At 47.8% G+C, this 15,648-nt stretch overlaps 1 protein-coding gene across 1 annotated transcript; it reads right to left on the bottom strand.

The window, feature by feature from the left end:
- Positions 1 to 250: 250 nt before the first annotated feature.
- Positions 251 to 15,601, bottom strand: LOC124470500 (LYR motif-containing protein 4A). The gene is made up of 3 exons (XM_047024418.1): positions 15,480 to 15,601; positions 11,174 to 11,294; positions 251 to 812 (listed from the first exon to the last, which is right to left on the bottom strand). Exons 1-3 carry the CDS (start codon positions 15,563 to 15,565, stop codon positions 759 to 761), a joined length of 261 nt encoding a protein of 86 aa, XP_046880374.1. The 5' UTR covers positions 15,566 to 15,601; the 3' UTR covers positions 251 to 758.
- Positions 15,602 to 15,648: the final 47 nt, after the last annotated feature.

The following is a 15,648-nucleotide window of genomic DNA, read 5'->3' as shown; positions in this document are numbered from 1 at the left end:
TAGTGTGTGTGTGTGTGTTGAGCAAATGTGATCTTTACACCGGTGTCATTGGGTCTGGACTTGCCTAAACTAACACATGGGGCTATTTATGGGCATGCTCAGCCTTGTGGCATACCTTCACCCCCTTACAACACACTAACCTATGGTCCTGTAACCCAGGTCACAGGAACTCTGGTCAGGAGGCCACCATCATCCTCGTCTTCATGTGGTGTGTGTGGACAAGCAAAAATCTCTACTCTGAGCTCTTGAAAAAAAAGAAAGGAGTTGCTGACGTTCAGAACATTTCATTTAATATTTCATTTATTTAAACAGCATCTCACATGAGAGCAAACCCATATATACAGTACAGTCAAGCAGATATATCCTGGAGGGGGTCAAGGCTGAAGCTGATCACATACAGCAATGTACAGGATGGCCATGACTATGATAATGACACCACTATCATGTAATTGTCATACATCATGAATCACAGCACCGAGGTAACGAGGGGTAAAAGTACATTTACATCAGTGGATGATGTCGTCACTGCACTGTTAACAAAGAGATTCAAAACGAGGACTTTATCAAAGCAGGAAGCATGAGAGCTGCTGCATGCAGTTTATGATAGACCGTGGGAGGTACTCAGAACACTGTTCAGGGTTACAAGGTCTCCGATGCTTCCTGTTTTATACATTCCTTGAACCAAAACAAGGAATCCTGTGTGTGTCGAGTCCTCCATCTTCTCCACTCCCTCATCCCTCCCTTCTGTTTGGCTGGTGTCAGTTCCTCTCTATTATGGTCTTCTGAATTTCATACATCCTTCCTAAGGACACCTGTGTGAGGAGGAGATAGAGAGGTAAATGTACACTGTATATAGAAAGAGAGATAGAACTAGATAACGACAGACACATACATTTAGTGTAGGTGGAGGGCCCCTCTCCTCTGGGAAAGAGTATTCTGCTTCAGTGCAGAATAAATACACCAGGGATGCACTGAAAGTTTGGCCGCCAAAAAAATTCTCATTCGATCTAGCCATTATCACAGAGCTTGCCAGCAAAGGGCAATGATGTCAGCGGTGTGGAAATACTTCAATGTTTTTGCTAAGGACATCAAATTTCTAATCTGCAGTGTTGTTTGCCAGAAATTTCAAAAGGGAGTACAGTGCTGAAGCACTTTTCCGTGACAGGTTTGACCCTTTCATTAAATTCATGACATTTATTAAAAAGTCTAATATTAATGAAGACATTATGACAGGGGTTTGGAGTGTGTGTGCATGACAGAGACGCACCTATGAACTGTAGCCCACCCAAGAGGGAAGAAAGCTTTCTCACACAAGCACACAATTTCTTTCCCTTCATTCCTGTCACATGCACACACATACACACATAGTCTCTTCCCTACAGGATCATCTCAGTTGCCTCTGTAGCAAAATAACACTATTTCCTGACCTCAGCAGGGGAATGAAGTTTGCGTGTGTGTGAATATGTGAGAGAACAAGAGAGAGCATGTGTGTGTGTTCTAGAGGAAGGCACCCCTGGGGATGGGCACCTGTGTGCCCAGAGAGAAACTGCAGACTGGCATGTCCTTGACCTTCAGATGCCATGCACCCTATGGTCTCACACACACACACACACACACACACACACACACACACACACACACACACACACACACACACACACACACACAGACACACACACACACACACACACACACACACACACACACACACACACACACACACACACACACACACACACACACACACACACACACACACAGGGCTGCTGCTGACATTACAAAGTCTTTCAAACTCCTCAAACACTTAACTGTAGCTGGTCCAATTTAGTGTTCCCTTGATCTTTCTCTCTCTCCCATAATTACTTCTAATATTCAATACCTTTTACATACAACATACAGTACCCCCCCTTCTCTCCTCCTCCTCCTCTTTCATTCCCACCAGCTCCTCCTCCATCCGTCTCCTCTACTCTCCCCACCACCTCCTTCTCCTCCTATCAGTGCCCCCTGCCCCCAGCAGAGACTTAGTGCTGCAGTGAGGAATATTTGCTCACACAGACAGACAGGCAAACACAGCCACACACACCACCCAGTGTTCAGCTGGCTAGAGGGCAGATATTTCCCCCAGATATCAAAGCCAGAATAACAGCTGGCCTGGTGTCATAACGGAGACTTCTGAAGGACGAGAGGGAGGGAGAGATGGGAGGAAGGAGAGATGGAGGAAGGAAGGAAGGAGATGGGTGAACAGGAAGATGATTGGCGAGGCGGGTAAATGGAAGGACTGACAGGTAAAGAGAGAGAAGGAGAGAGAGAAGGAGAATATCTTGTATGACTGTGTTTACAGGCATGTGTGTGTGATCTGAGTGAGACAGTGGTGTGTCACTTTCAAGAGCGTTGTGAACACGCCTCAAATCAGCAGTCTTTACACCTCCATCTGGGAGTGTGTGTGAGAAATAAGAAGGAGAGAACGTGTGATTATTTCCACGTGATTGTGTGAACAACCAGCCGGATCTTCTGTGTTTATATGCAGGTTCTCTCTTTCACCTTGTTTCACATTGTCTTAGTCAGAATCATGTCAATGTGTGTTTTTGCTACTGTGTGTGCCTGTCTCAAAGGCACAGACAGCCTCTTTGGAGGCTAAGAGAGGCTGCAGTGTAAGAGTTGTGTCTATATTTCACCACTAGAGGGCAGCAGCTACATTTGAAAAGCATCAAATGGCAATCTACTGCTTCATCCTTTTCAATCCTGTTCATTTCCCTCTCCTTCTCTCCCTCTCTCACACACACACTCACACACACTCCCTTTGTAGGTGCACCCCCGGTGCGTGACTGGGCTGGTGGAGGGGGCGTGGAGAATGGAGGCGGGCCCATTGCTCCCCCTCTTGACCAATCAGCACGCAACAATCTCAGCTTTCATGCTAATCGCTGCGTCTGCTGCAGCTATCTCATAGACTGTCACTAAAGAGTCTCTCTCTCGCACGCACACACACACACACACAACTGTACACACACTGCTGTCTACTTCAACAATAGAACACAATGGACACGCACCCACACGCATCCAGCAAAGCACAAAGGCATATATATTTGCACACAACCACAAGCACGCGCTTCCCTCCGGTCATGACTCGCTGGAGGAGGAGGAGAAGACGCAGAAAGACAAACAGCAGCAAAGGTTAATGTGGGCTTCCCCCATTTCTAACCCTCCTCTTCCACTCCCACAGATCTCTCTCTCTCTCACTCTCCCTTCACCTACCCGCCTCTTTCTCCCTCCCGCTCTTTCTCTCTCTCTTTAGTTTCTTCTGAGTCTCTGGTGATGGGAGTATTTCTGTTCATTTGTTATCACCTCATGACGTGTGTGTGTGCGTGTGGGCGCACACACACACGTGTTTGTGTGTGTGAGAATAGATGTGGGTTTCTCTGAGCAGTGGTGACGAGAAATCGAGGATCAGACTTAAAATCGGGTGTCTGCAAGAGAGGGAATGAGGAGGGGAGGGGGAGAGAGGAGGAGAAGGAGGAGGAGAGGGGGTGAGAGGAGGAGGAGAGGGGGAGAGAGGAGGAGAAGGAGAGGGGGTGGGAGGATTAGGAGGAGGAGGTGAGGAGGAGGAGAGGGGGTGGATGGAGGAGAAGGGGGTGGAAGGAGGAGAAGGGGGTAGTGGGAAGAGGAGAGGAAGGGTGGTGGGAGAAGATGAGGAGGGATGAGAGGAGAGGTGGATGGCAGAAGAGGGGGTCAGTTCTCTGGTTCTGTGATCTTCCTCCCTTCAGGTTGGGGGGGAGTCAGAGACTTCTCTGCTACTGAAACCCAACATGCAGTATTCATCAAGCTCTCCCTTCAAGCTCTCCCTTCCTCCGCGACTCTCTCCACTCCTCTTCAAGGTACATACTATTTTTACCCGACACTTAACATTTAACACAGTATGCTGTAGGTGGACTGGAGCAGGGATACTTGCAGCATTCATACTGAACCTACTTTGTCCTCTCTCTTTCTCTCTCTCCCCTGCTGTCTCTCACTTTTTTGCAGGTGTAGGTTACTGTGGCAACCGAAGGGGGCCGAGAATAAATGTGTGAGGAGAGACAGGTTTGGTCAGGTAGAGCGAGAGAGAGACATCTGTCAATGAAAGAGAGCATTTTGCCTCTGACTGAAAGTTTTAGTTGAATAAACACAGCCTGGAGTATTATGGAGATTGTGTTCAGATGTTAATCCTCTGATGTCTCTATCTACACCCCCCCCCACCTCCTCTCTCTCTCTCTCTCTCTCTCTCTCTCTCTCTCTCTCTCTCTCTCTCTCCTCTCTCTCTCTCTCTCTCTCTCTCTCTCTCTCTCTCTCTCTCTCTCTCTCTCTCTCTCTCTCTCTCTCTCTCTCTCTCTCTCTCTCTCTCTCTCTCTCTCTCTCTCTCTCTCTCTCTCTCTCTCTCTCTCTCTCTCTCTCTCTCTCTCTCTCTCTCTCTCTCTCTCTCTCTCTCTCTATATATAAATATATATATATCTTTTTTTCTCCTGACATTTTGCGCTATCTTCTCAACTTCCCCAAACACCTAGTCAGTTGTGCGTTGAACCCATGGGCGACTGCGACGCACATTGAGTTCTGTCTGAAAACGACAAAAACAGACTAGCTTCTTTATCTGTGCAGACTGTCACACAAAAACAGCTTGTCTCTAACTCAAACAGCGCACACGCATGCACGCACGCACGCACACACACTCTACAGTAGTGACAGAAACAGGATCATCCCTCAGCCTCACCAGAGGTAAGGCTGAAACGATGGAAGCAGGGATGGAGAGGGAAGAGGAGAGGGAAACCGTGTTTTCCTCTCCTGGGCATGACCCCCCCTCCCCCCCACAGTCTGTGGCTAAACGAGACCATGCTACTGGGACCTCTCTGATTACACCACACTGATATACTTACTGGAACCATGTGTGTGTGTGTGTGTGTGTGTGTGTGTAGGAGCAGTACTGTCTAGTGTCTGACCTTGAGAGGACAGACAGATGATGCCCCAAGGCTCCCATCCTCCCTTGACTCATCACCTCCCCTCCTGTCCTCTCCTTCTCCCTTTACAGCATCCCCTCTCTTTCCTCCTCCCCATCTCCCTTCTCTACCCCTTTCCTCCCCAACCCTCCAAAAGGCAATTATGTTGCTTCTCCACGGTTCTCGGGTTGGTCAGTTAACAGCACACAAAAGTGTATCTTTAACACACACACACTCTCTGTAAAGTGTGTTAAGAGTTTCTCTTCTTCCTGATCTGAATAATGAAAAACATCTCAAACCAATGCGATCTCCAACTGAAGCTTTAACAAGAAAGCGCCCAGCTTGACGCGCGCACACACACACGTTCACAGCCGCACACACACACACACGCGCGCACAGCCGCACACACACACCCACACACACACAGACCATATCCGAACTACAGAGCAGCCTGCATTAACGACCCAATCAACGTTCCCCGGTACCAGGCCCCGCCCCTGCCGACCTTTAAAAATCGCCGTGGTTTCACAGCTCTATTACCAACCATGGCATTGTGCCCAGCGAACTCACACCACACACTCACTCAAGTGGGCCTGTGTGTGTTGGCTACCAAGCTTGTGTGGTGTTTGACAATGCGTTTGTGAAGTATAGGTGTGTGAGTGTGATGAGGTAGGAGAATGTGTTTGAAGTAGGAGTGCGGTCTTGTAGTGCAAGGCTGAACAAGCTACAATATTCTGCTGTCTGGCTCCTGTGGCTACACAATACCCACCTACACACCGCTGCCCAATTAGCTCACACAAATCAAACTTGACAATGAAGTCACAGGACTAGAATAATTAGGAAGTGTTAACCTATTGGATTAGCCCAGGCCCAGTCTGACCACCCATATTATAATAAATTCAATTTAACACACTTGCACGACAAATATTATTTTGGCTACACTCCTGTCTAAGAAATCTCTCTCATTTTCTCTCTGTGTAAAACACACACACACAGTGTTGTAGTCCTAACGAGTGGACAACCTTTGCGGGCCCATTGTGTGTGTGTGGACACAGAGCTGTTTCATCACAACACATACTCTATCATTGGAACTGGTGAGAACTGAAGTCAACCTGGTGCTGAGAAAGAGAGAGAAACCCCAATACATTCTTGAGTTTTGGAGATTCCCTAGCTCCAAACTCTGATCCTTTGCTTTAGTCCATAGCATAGAGAAAACAGAAGAGTGGGGGAGAGAGGAGAGAAAAGTAGGAAAGGAGAATTTGGTTAAAAATAGACAGCCCAGTTATTCATTATTGTTCTTACCCTCCCCAATCTCTCCGCCTCTCTCCTCCATCCTCTCTACCTCCTCCTCCCTTCCTCTCCATAATATTATATCTTAACTAAACTTCTTTAAGTGTGCAACAGGTAGAGTACTCATACAGAGAAGAAGGGAGACAAGAGGAGGGAGACAAGAGGAGGAGGAGAAGAAATAGAAAGGGGGGGGTCAGCCTCCATGGGAGCAAACAGACACCAAATAAAGTGCCCTGTGCCTTTAAGAGAACCTGATGAATCCATGCCACAGGCAAAGAGAACGAAATGCTGTGTGTGTGTGTGTGACACCCTAACAACAGAGCTATCTCCCAGAGCAGATCTCAAACAAACAGACCCATCGATCAGCACACTAACGGACAGATAGGCCATCCCTTCATCGCTTCATCCCTCTTCTCCCCCCCCCTCCCCCTGACAGAGCCACGCCTGGCTCTCGTCTGTCACAGCAGCAGTTGTAACCTCTGACCCTGACCACTAACAGCAGGTCACGACCTTGGACACAGGACCATTGTTGACAGCAACAACACTGATACCTGATCTATATTACCACCATGGATCTCATTCATGGCAAACAACAATTTATAGAGCTAGAAAGAGCTAGAGGAGAGAGAGAGAGCTAGAGGATAGAGAGAAAGAGAGAGAGAGAGAGAGAGAGAGAGAGAGGAGAGAGAGAGCTAGAAGAGAGAGAGAGGTAGAGGAGACAGGGAGAGGAGAGAGAGATAGAAGAGAGAGAGAGAGCTAGAGGAGAGAGAGCGAGGGGTAGAGGAGAGAGAGCTAGAGGAGAGAGAGAGGGATACAGGAGAGAGAGAGCGAGGTAGAGGAGAGAGATGCGTGACTCTGAACTTCTCCTCTGTTTCACCATCCCTGTTGGAGACCAGATGAAATACTTCAATCCAGGCAGCACACTGATGTTTGTGTGGAATGGAAAGTGTTTTTTCAGTGTTGTGGAGCCTCCAACCCTCTCACGGCCATTTCACCCTCGACCAACAACAAACACAAAACCACAGGCCTACCTGCTTTCCCCCTCTCATCCCCTCACCTCCGCCCTCTCATCCCCTCACCTCCCCCCTCCCTTACCTCCACCCTCTCATCCCTTCCCTCATTCCCCCCTCTCCTCCCCCAGTCCCAAACGGTGACCCACACATGCACACAGATGTTCAAACAGACGTGCAGGCTGGCGCACACACAGCAGTAAACACACAGGGATGAGGGACTTTACAGAGTAAACAAACACAAACAGCCGAGGACACAGGTTGATATGAACATGGTCAAACACTGGTGAGATCTCACTCCCAGCCTCTTTTCTCTTTTGCTGTGTGTGAGACAGTTCTGTGTGGAAGTTGAGACTGAACAATTGTACAAAAAAAATGAAATTGAAACATCTAGTCTGTTTCCCTCTCTCAGTGCCAGATAATCTGTCTAGCTCTGCTGATTCTGTTCCACTGAGACACTTGGCTAATGTACGGTAGATGCCTGCAGACATCCCAGTGCTAAGAAAGCTATTAGCGCACTTGTGGAATTTGCTACTCTGAGACGCTAATGCTAACCCCATTAGCTTCTGACTCTAGATCGAAAAATGAAGAAAGTTGAAGAGTTTTTTTTTGATGGGGAAAAGATCAAATCAATAAGATTGCAATCTATGGCAGAGAGACAAAGAGAGAGAGAGAGATGAACGGATATTAGACAATAAAACAACATAGTATAGGTGAAGTCTAGTGTTGAGATTGAAGTGTGGCGAGATCATTGAAGATAACTGCATCACTTTGAGCAGCTCCATCAGAGGCTCTGCATGACTGCTGGCCTGAAGGATGCTTGTACTTCTGATGAAATATACACCCCATATCCCTACATCACCAAGGAAGACACGCAACACACACACACATTGTATCTGTCTGTCATGTTGTACCTTCTATATAGCTCTCTAGGCATGTCAGGTTAAACACAGCAGCTAGGTAACATGGAAAGATTGTTGATTTAAAGTTGTTGCTTGTCACAGTGGCATTAATTGGCTCCATCAGAATGTCATAACAGCCTGGACTGCCACTGCCACCCGCACACATGCTTGTGCGAGGAAACACACACATCAAGAAGGTTAAGGATAATAAAAGATATAGAGCAGGAAAGTTTAGAAAAGTAGATTATATTCCTGTTCATCGCTCCGTTCTGCTCGGAGAGAGAAAAGGGCAGATTTGTTTGGGGAGATGATGCTGTACTCTGCTACATCTACAGCAGGCTGCAGCTGTAATCCATCATCTTTATATTCTACCTTTCTCTCTACCTCCATCCCTCCCTCTCTCCCATCCTCCCTTTCACCATTTCTCTCTTTGCCTCCGTCCCTCTTCCCCTCCCTCTGCCTCTCTCTTCCCTCTATCTATCCCTGGCTCTCTGCCGCAGCGCAAGGGAGAAAAAGATGAGTAGAGCAAAGAGAGAGAGGGAGAGAGAGAGAAAACGAGGGAAGGACAGAAAGGAGTAAAATCGACCAGACAGGAGACTAATACAACTTTTTACTGAGGGAGGAGGATGAGAAGGGGCAGAAAGAGGAGGAGTTTGAAACTCGGCCCAGATTCAGACTGCTGAAACAGAAAACAGGGGGGGATGGAGGGAGCACAGAGGTCAGGGCTGGTATGATTGCGACAACAGGGTGAGTCAGAAGACTGCAGATTCCTGTTGCGACCTGTTGATTCCAGAGAAATGATATATCTGGACTACTGGTAAATTTGGTGTATCAGGACTATCTGCTGTAACGAGCACCATGGTTCTCGAAATTCACTGTAACTGCTGCTTCACTGGTGTGGACCAGACCAGCTAACCTGACCAGACCAGACCAGTTTCCCTTCTTCTGGAGAGTTGAATCCTCACTCTATCTCTCTCTGTTTAAAAGACAAGTACACACATACCATCCCCCCTTCCATTCAACCAGGAGGATAAACTGTACAGACTGCAAATCAGCCTGAAAATCCCTTCATTCACAAGTTGGATACACCTTCAGTGGAGGGGTAAGAGGGGAGCAGGAGACAGGCAGGTAGACAGACAGGCAGGTAGACAGACAGGCAGGTAGACAGACAGGCGGGTAGACAAGCTGACAGGCAGGTAGACAGGCAAGCAGGCAGGCAGGGCACAGATTCAATCACATACTACATTTACACAGAACATAAATTTCTGTGGTGTAGAAGTTCACAGCACTCCCCTGGGCCAATCTGCTGCTGCTATAAATATGGCTTTGTCCAATCCCACGCCTGCTTATTGCCTTCTTATCCAATCACATAACTCCTTAGTGGCAGGGTATTGCTGTCAGCCTGAAGTGAAAGGCTCTCCCCACCCATCCAGCCTAATGACAGTCATAGTTACAGGAAAGGGAAGATAAGGAGAGAGAGAGAGAGAGTGGAAGACAGAAAAGAGAGAGCCAAAAGGTGCAAAGCAGGTATTTGCTGGGGGCTGGAAGTTGAACATCTTGTTATCCTGCACCCCCTCCCCTTCCCACCATTTTGGGTCCACATTATCTGGAGAAACAGAGAGAGAGAGAGAGGGGGGGGGGGGGGGTAAATCAACCAACAGCTCCATCCTTCTAGCCCCCTGGGCCTGGTTGAGATGAGGGGGCGGGGGGGATCAACCCTGCCACCTGAGTCAACAGCCCCAACCCACACAGCGGGACACTGAACAGATGAGTGACGTCACGTGACAGAGAGTATGGGAATGGGAGGAGTAAAAAATCAACATGGCAACGAGAGTTTGCAAGGGAGAGAGAAGCAGAAAAAGAGGGGAAGAGCTTTGGAGAACGCTAGTGTGTTTTCTTCATGCACGAGTACATATGCATGTATGTGTGTCCATGTGTGTGAGAGTGCCAACACAGGATGAGTCACTGCACCCAAATACCCGGTGTGAGTTGTGGTGCCACTCCTTCCTCTGCCCCCACCCCCCACCCCCCAGCATGCTGCTCAGCCTGCTGCTGTGTGTGTGTGTGTGTGTGTGCCATGCTTACCCTGGCACAATGTGTGGACTGTCAAAATGAGTTCAAGTGGTGTCTCTGTGGGAGAGAGTGAGTGTGGGGGTGTGTTCTTGTGTGTGCGCACGCCTGCAATGTGTGATTTGTCATCCTGGTGAGTGCTGCTAGAAAGAGCCTGACTAAGCACACGTACACACACACACACACACACACACACACATGTACACACACACAGACACATGTACACACACCAACCAGCAGTTGCAGTAGTGGTCAATACCACCCACACAGTACACATCCCACATCCATCTGCATCCCCCTGTACACACACACACACACACACACACACAGACACACGCGCACTTTCATGCGTGCGTGCTTGCTGTGGTCAGGACATGTAAAATCAATCAATACTGGTATCATTCCACAGCTGATCTGAACCGTCTGTCACTGAACTGAAAGACTCAACTGAATGTGTGCTGGACAGCCGTGCTCCTGATGGGGGACGTGTGTCCAGTGTGTGCAGTAGGTTTGGGGGAGGGTAGAGAGAGTCAGAGACAACTGAGAAATGAATAAATACTATTAACACATTTACCTATTACACTGATTGGCTTCATATTTAACTACAGCTTTGGAACTGTTCTCCTGCCTGAATCTGAATCTGAGAGAGGTGAGTTAAAGTTAGAGATGAAAGGAAAAGAGAAAGAGAGAGACGACAGAGAGAGAGAGAAAGCTGGGTAGGCCACACTCCCCTGGGATTGGCTGGGAGGATTCAAGTGCATTATGGGTACAAAGCACCCAACAGCAGGGCATCAGCGGTGATTAGCCCAGCGGCGTTGCTACGGCGATGCCGGCGGACAGGTGGGCGATAAACAGGTGTTCATCTACAAGTTACCCCCTGGAGTGTGTGTGTGAGTGTCCATGTGTATATCCATGTGCATGTGTGTGTGTGTGACCTCACTTGTCTCTGTATGACAGCTAGAGTGTTTTGTGCGTTGTGCAGCAGTTCATCCACAGCTCTGGGGTCTTCTACCTTCTGGTTCTCTCTGAAGGCATCTCTCACCCGCCGCAAGGCATAGGTCCTGAAACACACACACAGTCACACACACACCTTACATGTTTTATTTGAATTCACAAATCACATACGATGCACACAAACGAGGAAGAAAAATAAGATGAGGAGAAGACTGGAGAGGAGAGAGAAGATAGGCTTTTATCTGGCAGCTAGGGTCTGTGTGAAGCAGACAGGAAGTTCAGCACATCCAAAGATTTGTAGATCAAAGGAACTTCCTGTCAGAGCCTTGGGAGGCTCCGCCCTAACAAAGACGAGAGTGATGCGGAGACGTGTGCAAATGTGTGTGTGTGTGTGTGTGTGCGTGTGTGTGTGTGTGTGTGGGTGTGTGTGTAACAGAGAAGAGGCTGCCTGACAGACTCAGATATGGAAGAGAGGTCTGCGTGGGTTTGTGAGTCTGTGCTCATAGGAATGAGAGTTGGAGAAAGGGAGAAGGGGATGCAGGGGGAGAGAGGGATATAGGGAGGAGAAAGAGAGAGAGGGGGGGATGGAGGGGAGATAGGACCAGCTGGAGACAGCTTGTTAGAGCGCTGAGCTGTACACCAGTGGTCAGACATTCAGCCTGCTCGCTCTGTCACCAACTGATTCATGCAAGACAAGAAGCTAGTTTCAATGTGTGTGTGTGCGTATATGAGCCCCATGTGTGTGTGTGTGTGTTCTTGGAGAGAGCAGGCTGACTAACCATGTCTCCCATCTGCCTCCTCTGTCCCAGCTAACAGAATAGAGATGGAGGGATCAAGCCAGATTAGACAGGAAGGAGGGATGTGTGTGTGTGTGCTGTACTGTAGGCCTTTGTGTGGAGTGTGCGTGTGTGCGTGACAGAAGGGGTGGAGGGTGGATGGGGGCAGTGGAAGGATAAAGTGACATGTGTGTCCCCCTCTCTCTCTTCCTCTCCTCTGAGTCAGCCATCTTGGATCCAACACCAGGAGTGACTCATAGGAGACTGATCTGTAGCCCACGGCAACAAGAGCCCAAGACAGAATGAAGATGTTTACTCATAATGCTCTCACACTAATCACTCTAATCCAAGTCTCTTTTTTTCTGGAAGTTTCTGAAGGCCTAGAAAACAAAAGGCACTTAGCTTTTATCTAAATCACTCAGTGATTGACTGGATAGCTCCAAAAGACATTCAACAGGATGGAGAACCATACATCACTTCCTGTGTAACATGGGAACTAGCAAGCTTCCTTCACAGTGGTTCGGTAAACTCAACTTTTTCTCAGTGAAGGACACGAGGATTATTCCGATTTTAATGTTGACTTCTACATTTTGCATGATCATATCGGTTGGTGAATTATAGATGAACTTATAAATTCATCTATTACAAAGCTATTACAGAGCTGTTAAGCATGGTTCTGCATTTCTGATGGAACATACAGTACTGTCGGATGAGTCAAAGCCATGACCTTGTTCAATCACACAAATGAACAGGAACACCTTCCTTCATTTCAATAATTATCCAGTACATTTGTTTCTGTCAGTTCCTTTTTGGTGTCTGAGAAAAAGGTACCAGAAAGGTATTTTCCAGTGACTTTTACAGTACGTGAGTTCTTTCACACGGAGTAGAGTCATGCATCTCCCTGAGGAACGATCTGACACGGTGACATCATCAGTGCGAGACGCCCTCCCCTACCACCAGTGGATAGTAATGCTGGTAATGATGCTGATTATTCCTACGGTGTATAGGTTCCACACGCTAACGAGGAGCACTCTTAATGAGACTCAGGGCTCCGAACTGTACGGCTCGGAGAGAAACAACTAATGACTCGTGCGCACATCATACCAACGCCAGCATGCACACGCACACAGCCAAAATGACATCAGTGCCAACCCGCATGAAGGGTGTTGTCGTCAGACAAAGTGAGACAGAGGATCAAGAGTGAGCTGTGGAGTTTAGAGTCTGTTTGAAGACTAAGTGTCAGTGGGTAGCCCACCAGGGGCCCCCAGGCTCCCACAGGCCCAACAGGGCTAAATACAGAACCATGCACCCTTCCAAGACCTCCCATTTGATCCCAACAGCTCAACACATTTGGAGAAAAGAGGGAGGAGGGACGGGATCATGGGAGGGGATGGAGGGAAGGGGAGTAAGGCAGAGATACAGAAACGGGCAGAGAGAGATGGGGGAGAGAGAGAGAGAGAGAGAGAGCGAGAGAGCGAGAGAGGGATGATGAAATGAAATAAGGAGAGAGAGAGAGAGAGAGAGAGAGAGAGAGAGAGAGAGAGAGAGAGAGCGAGCGAGCGAGGGATGATGAAATGAAAGAAGGAGAGAGAGAGAGAGAGACAGAGAGAGAGAGAGAGAGAGAGACAGAGAGAGAGAGAGAGAGAGAGAGATAGAGAGAGAGAGAGAGAGAGAGAGAGAGAGAGAGGGAGGACAGACTTCACAGGGAATTCTCCATGAGCCTGGGTTTCCGTGATCACTAATTCATCAGAGGTTTGTCAGGCTCCCGCTGCTGACAGACCCGTGTCTTTGTGACTAACAGGAGATCTGCGCACAGACACACCCTGCATCGTCAGAGAGAGACGGGGGCAGGCAGGGAGGCTTACTGCTACGTAAGAGATGCCCTACTTGTGTCTGATCAGGCTGGTAAGAGACTGCAGCAACACTGGGGTGTATAAACTAGCGCTGCTCCTTTCACACAGACAGAACACACTGACAGCTCCCCACATCTTCTCCCTCTCCACCCTACCCACTCCGTCCTCTCTTCCTCTCCCACTCTTGTTCCTGTCTTCTCCATCCTCGTAGAATACCAGTCACCATCCTCATCATCTTCCTCTTTCCCCCCAGTCTTCTCTCTGTCCCTGTTCTATGCTTCTCAGAGAATCTTTATTCTGCCTTTCTGAATCCTTCCCCCACGCCCTCTCTCCGGCCTCGTCTCCTACTGAACACCATGGCCTCTCTTCCCTTCTCTCTCCATCTAGTCTCTTTCTGAATCTTTCATTCTTTTCAATCTTCCTCTGAGCTTTATCTGTCTGCTTAAGTGCACAACTCACCCTGCCTCCTTCATATTCCCCTCCCTCTTTGCTCTTGCGCTCCTCCATCTTCTTCACTCCTCACTCTCTCCTCCTTCTTCCCTGCTCTCTCCTCCTCTCTCTCCTCTTTCCTCTCTGCTCTCCTCCTTCCTCTCTGCTCTGTCTTCCTTCCTCTCTGCTCTGTCCTCCTCTCCCAACAGTCCTATTGCCTCTGGTGGAGGTTTAGCCTGAGGGCAACAGCTCTCTTCTCTTCCTTGTCCCTTGCTCACTTCCTGCTCTTCTCAACCTCTCTCCCAGTTCTGAAGTATCGTTGTCTTTCTGTATCCTCTGGTGGAGGTCTCGCCTAGGGGAACTGCACTGTCCCTGCTTTAAGCTCCAACCAAGACATGGAGCGGCCATCTTTACACTCTGATACAGGGTAATGTGTCAATTCCCCTTCTTTCAGGAAAGGTGGAGAGATAATGAGAGAAATGAAAGGGGGAAGAAAGAGGTAAAAAGTGGAGAGTGAGAGGACAAGACAAGATGAATGAAAGAGAGAGACAACCATGGCTTTTTCTCTCTGGTGTAAATTAATGATCAAGAAAGGTTCTAGATGACCCTAACCCACAAATAGGGTGACCATTACAAACCAATAAACAAAGAAAAAAACGTTCAGGGTTTGTATTCAGTGTATTAGGACAGGATACGTCTAACGATGCTGATAACAACACTTCCTGAATCAACTCTTGCAGCTAAGATACCGTTTAATTGTAATGTTAACAACGATTGAGAATCTCACGGCTAATTAATGTTTCATAATAATGACAATGGAACTTAAATTAAGTTAATCCTACATCAGATCAAGGTGGGCAATTTGGACCTGCATTTCATTGATATTCTCAGAATATAATAGGTACTATTAAATGTTTGGTGTGCATTGCTATCGAAGCTGCAAGTGACATCCACATGAATAGTAAGGTAATCTAAACGTTTAGGCGTTGCAGTCAATTTAAGTAATTTCACACAATGTAAAGCCTTCCGTGTATGACTGTGTTATTATGAACTACAGTACACTATACCTAATGAGAAGCGTGGATAGCTGAACATTCAACTGTAAACTTATACAAGCGGCTGCTCATGTAAACAGAAGATGCAAAGCTTCATGGTGACGGTTTAGAGTAATAACAACGGCTGAAAATCAATTATTTAACCTAGTCTGAATGACATCGTGTTAGAATGTATTTACCTGTAGTTGTATGAAGGGAATTTCTTGCTTTCTTTCAATAACAAGCGGTACAGGGATAGCACTTGTATTCTCGTGGACGTTGACATGTTGCAAACAAGGCGGCGACCTTCGAGATCAGGACCCTTAAGAAAGAGTGTTTAGACAGCGCCGGTACCAAAGTACTTATAAA

The sequence above is a fragment of the Hypomesus transpacificus genome, chromosome 8 (genome assembly GCF_021917145.1).
Source record: "Hypomesus transpacificus isolate Combined female chromosome 8, fHypTra1, whole genome shotgun sequence".
NCBI classification, from domain to species: Eukaryota; Metazoa; Chordata; class Actinopteri; order Osmeriformes; family Osmeridae; genus Hypomesus; species Hypomesus transpacificus.
This window is presented reverse-complemented; position numbering and strand designations above follow the sequence as displayed.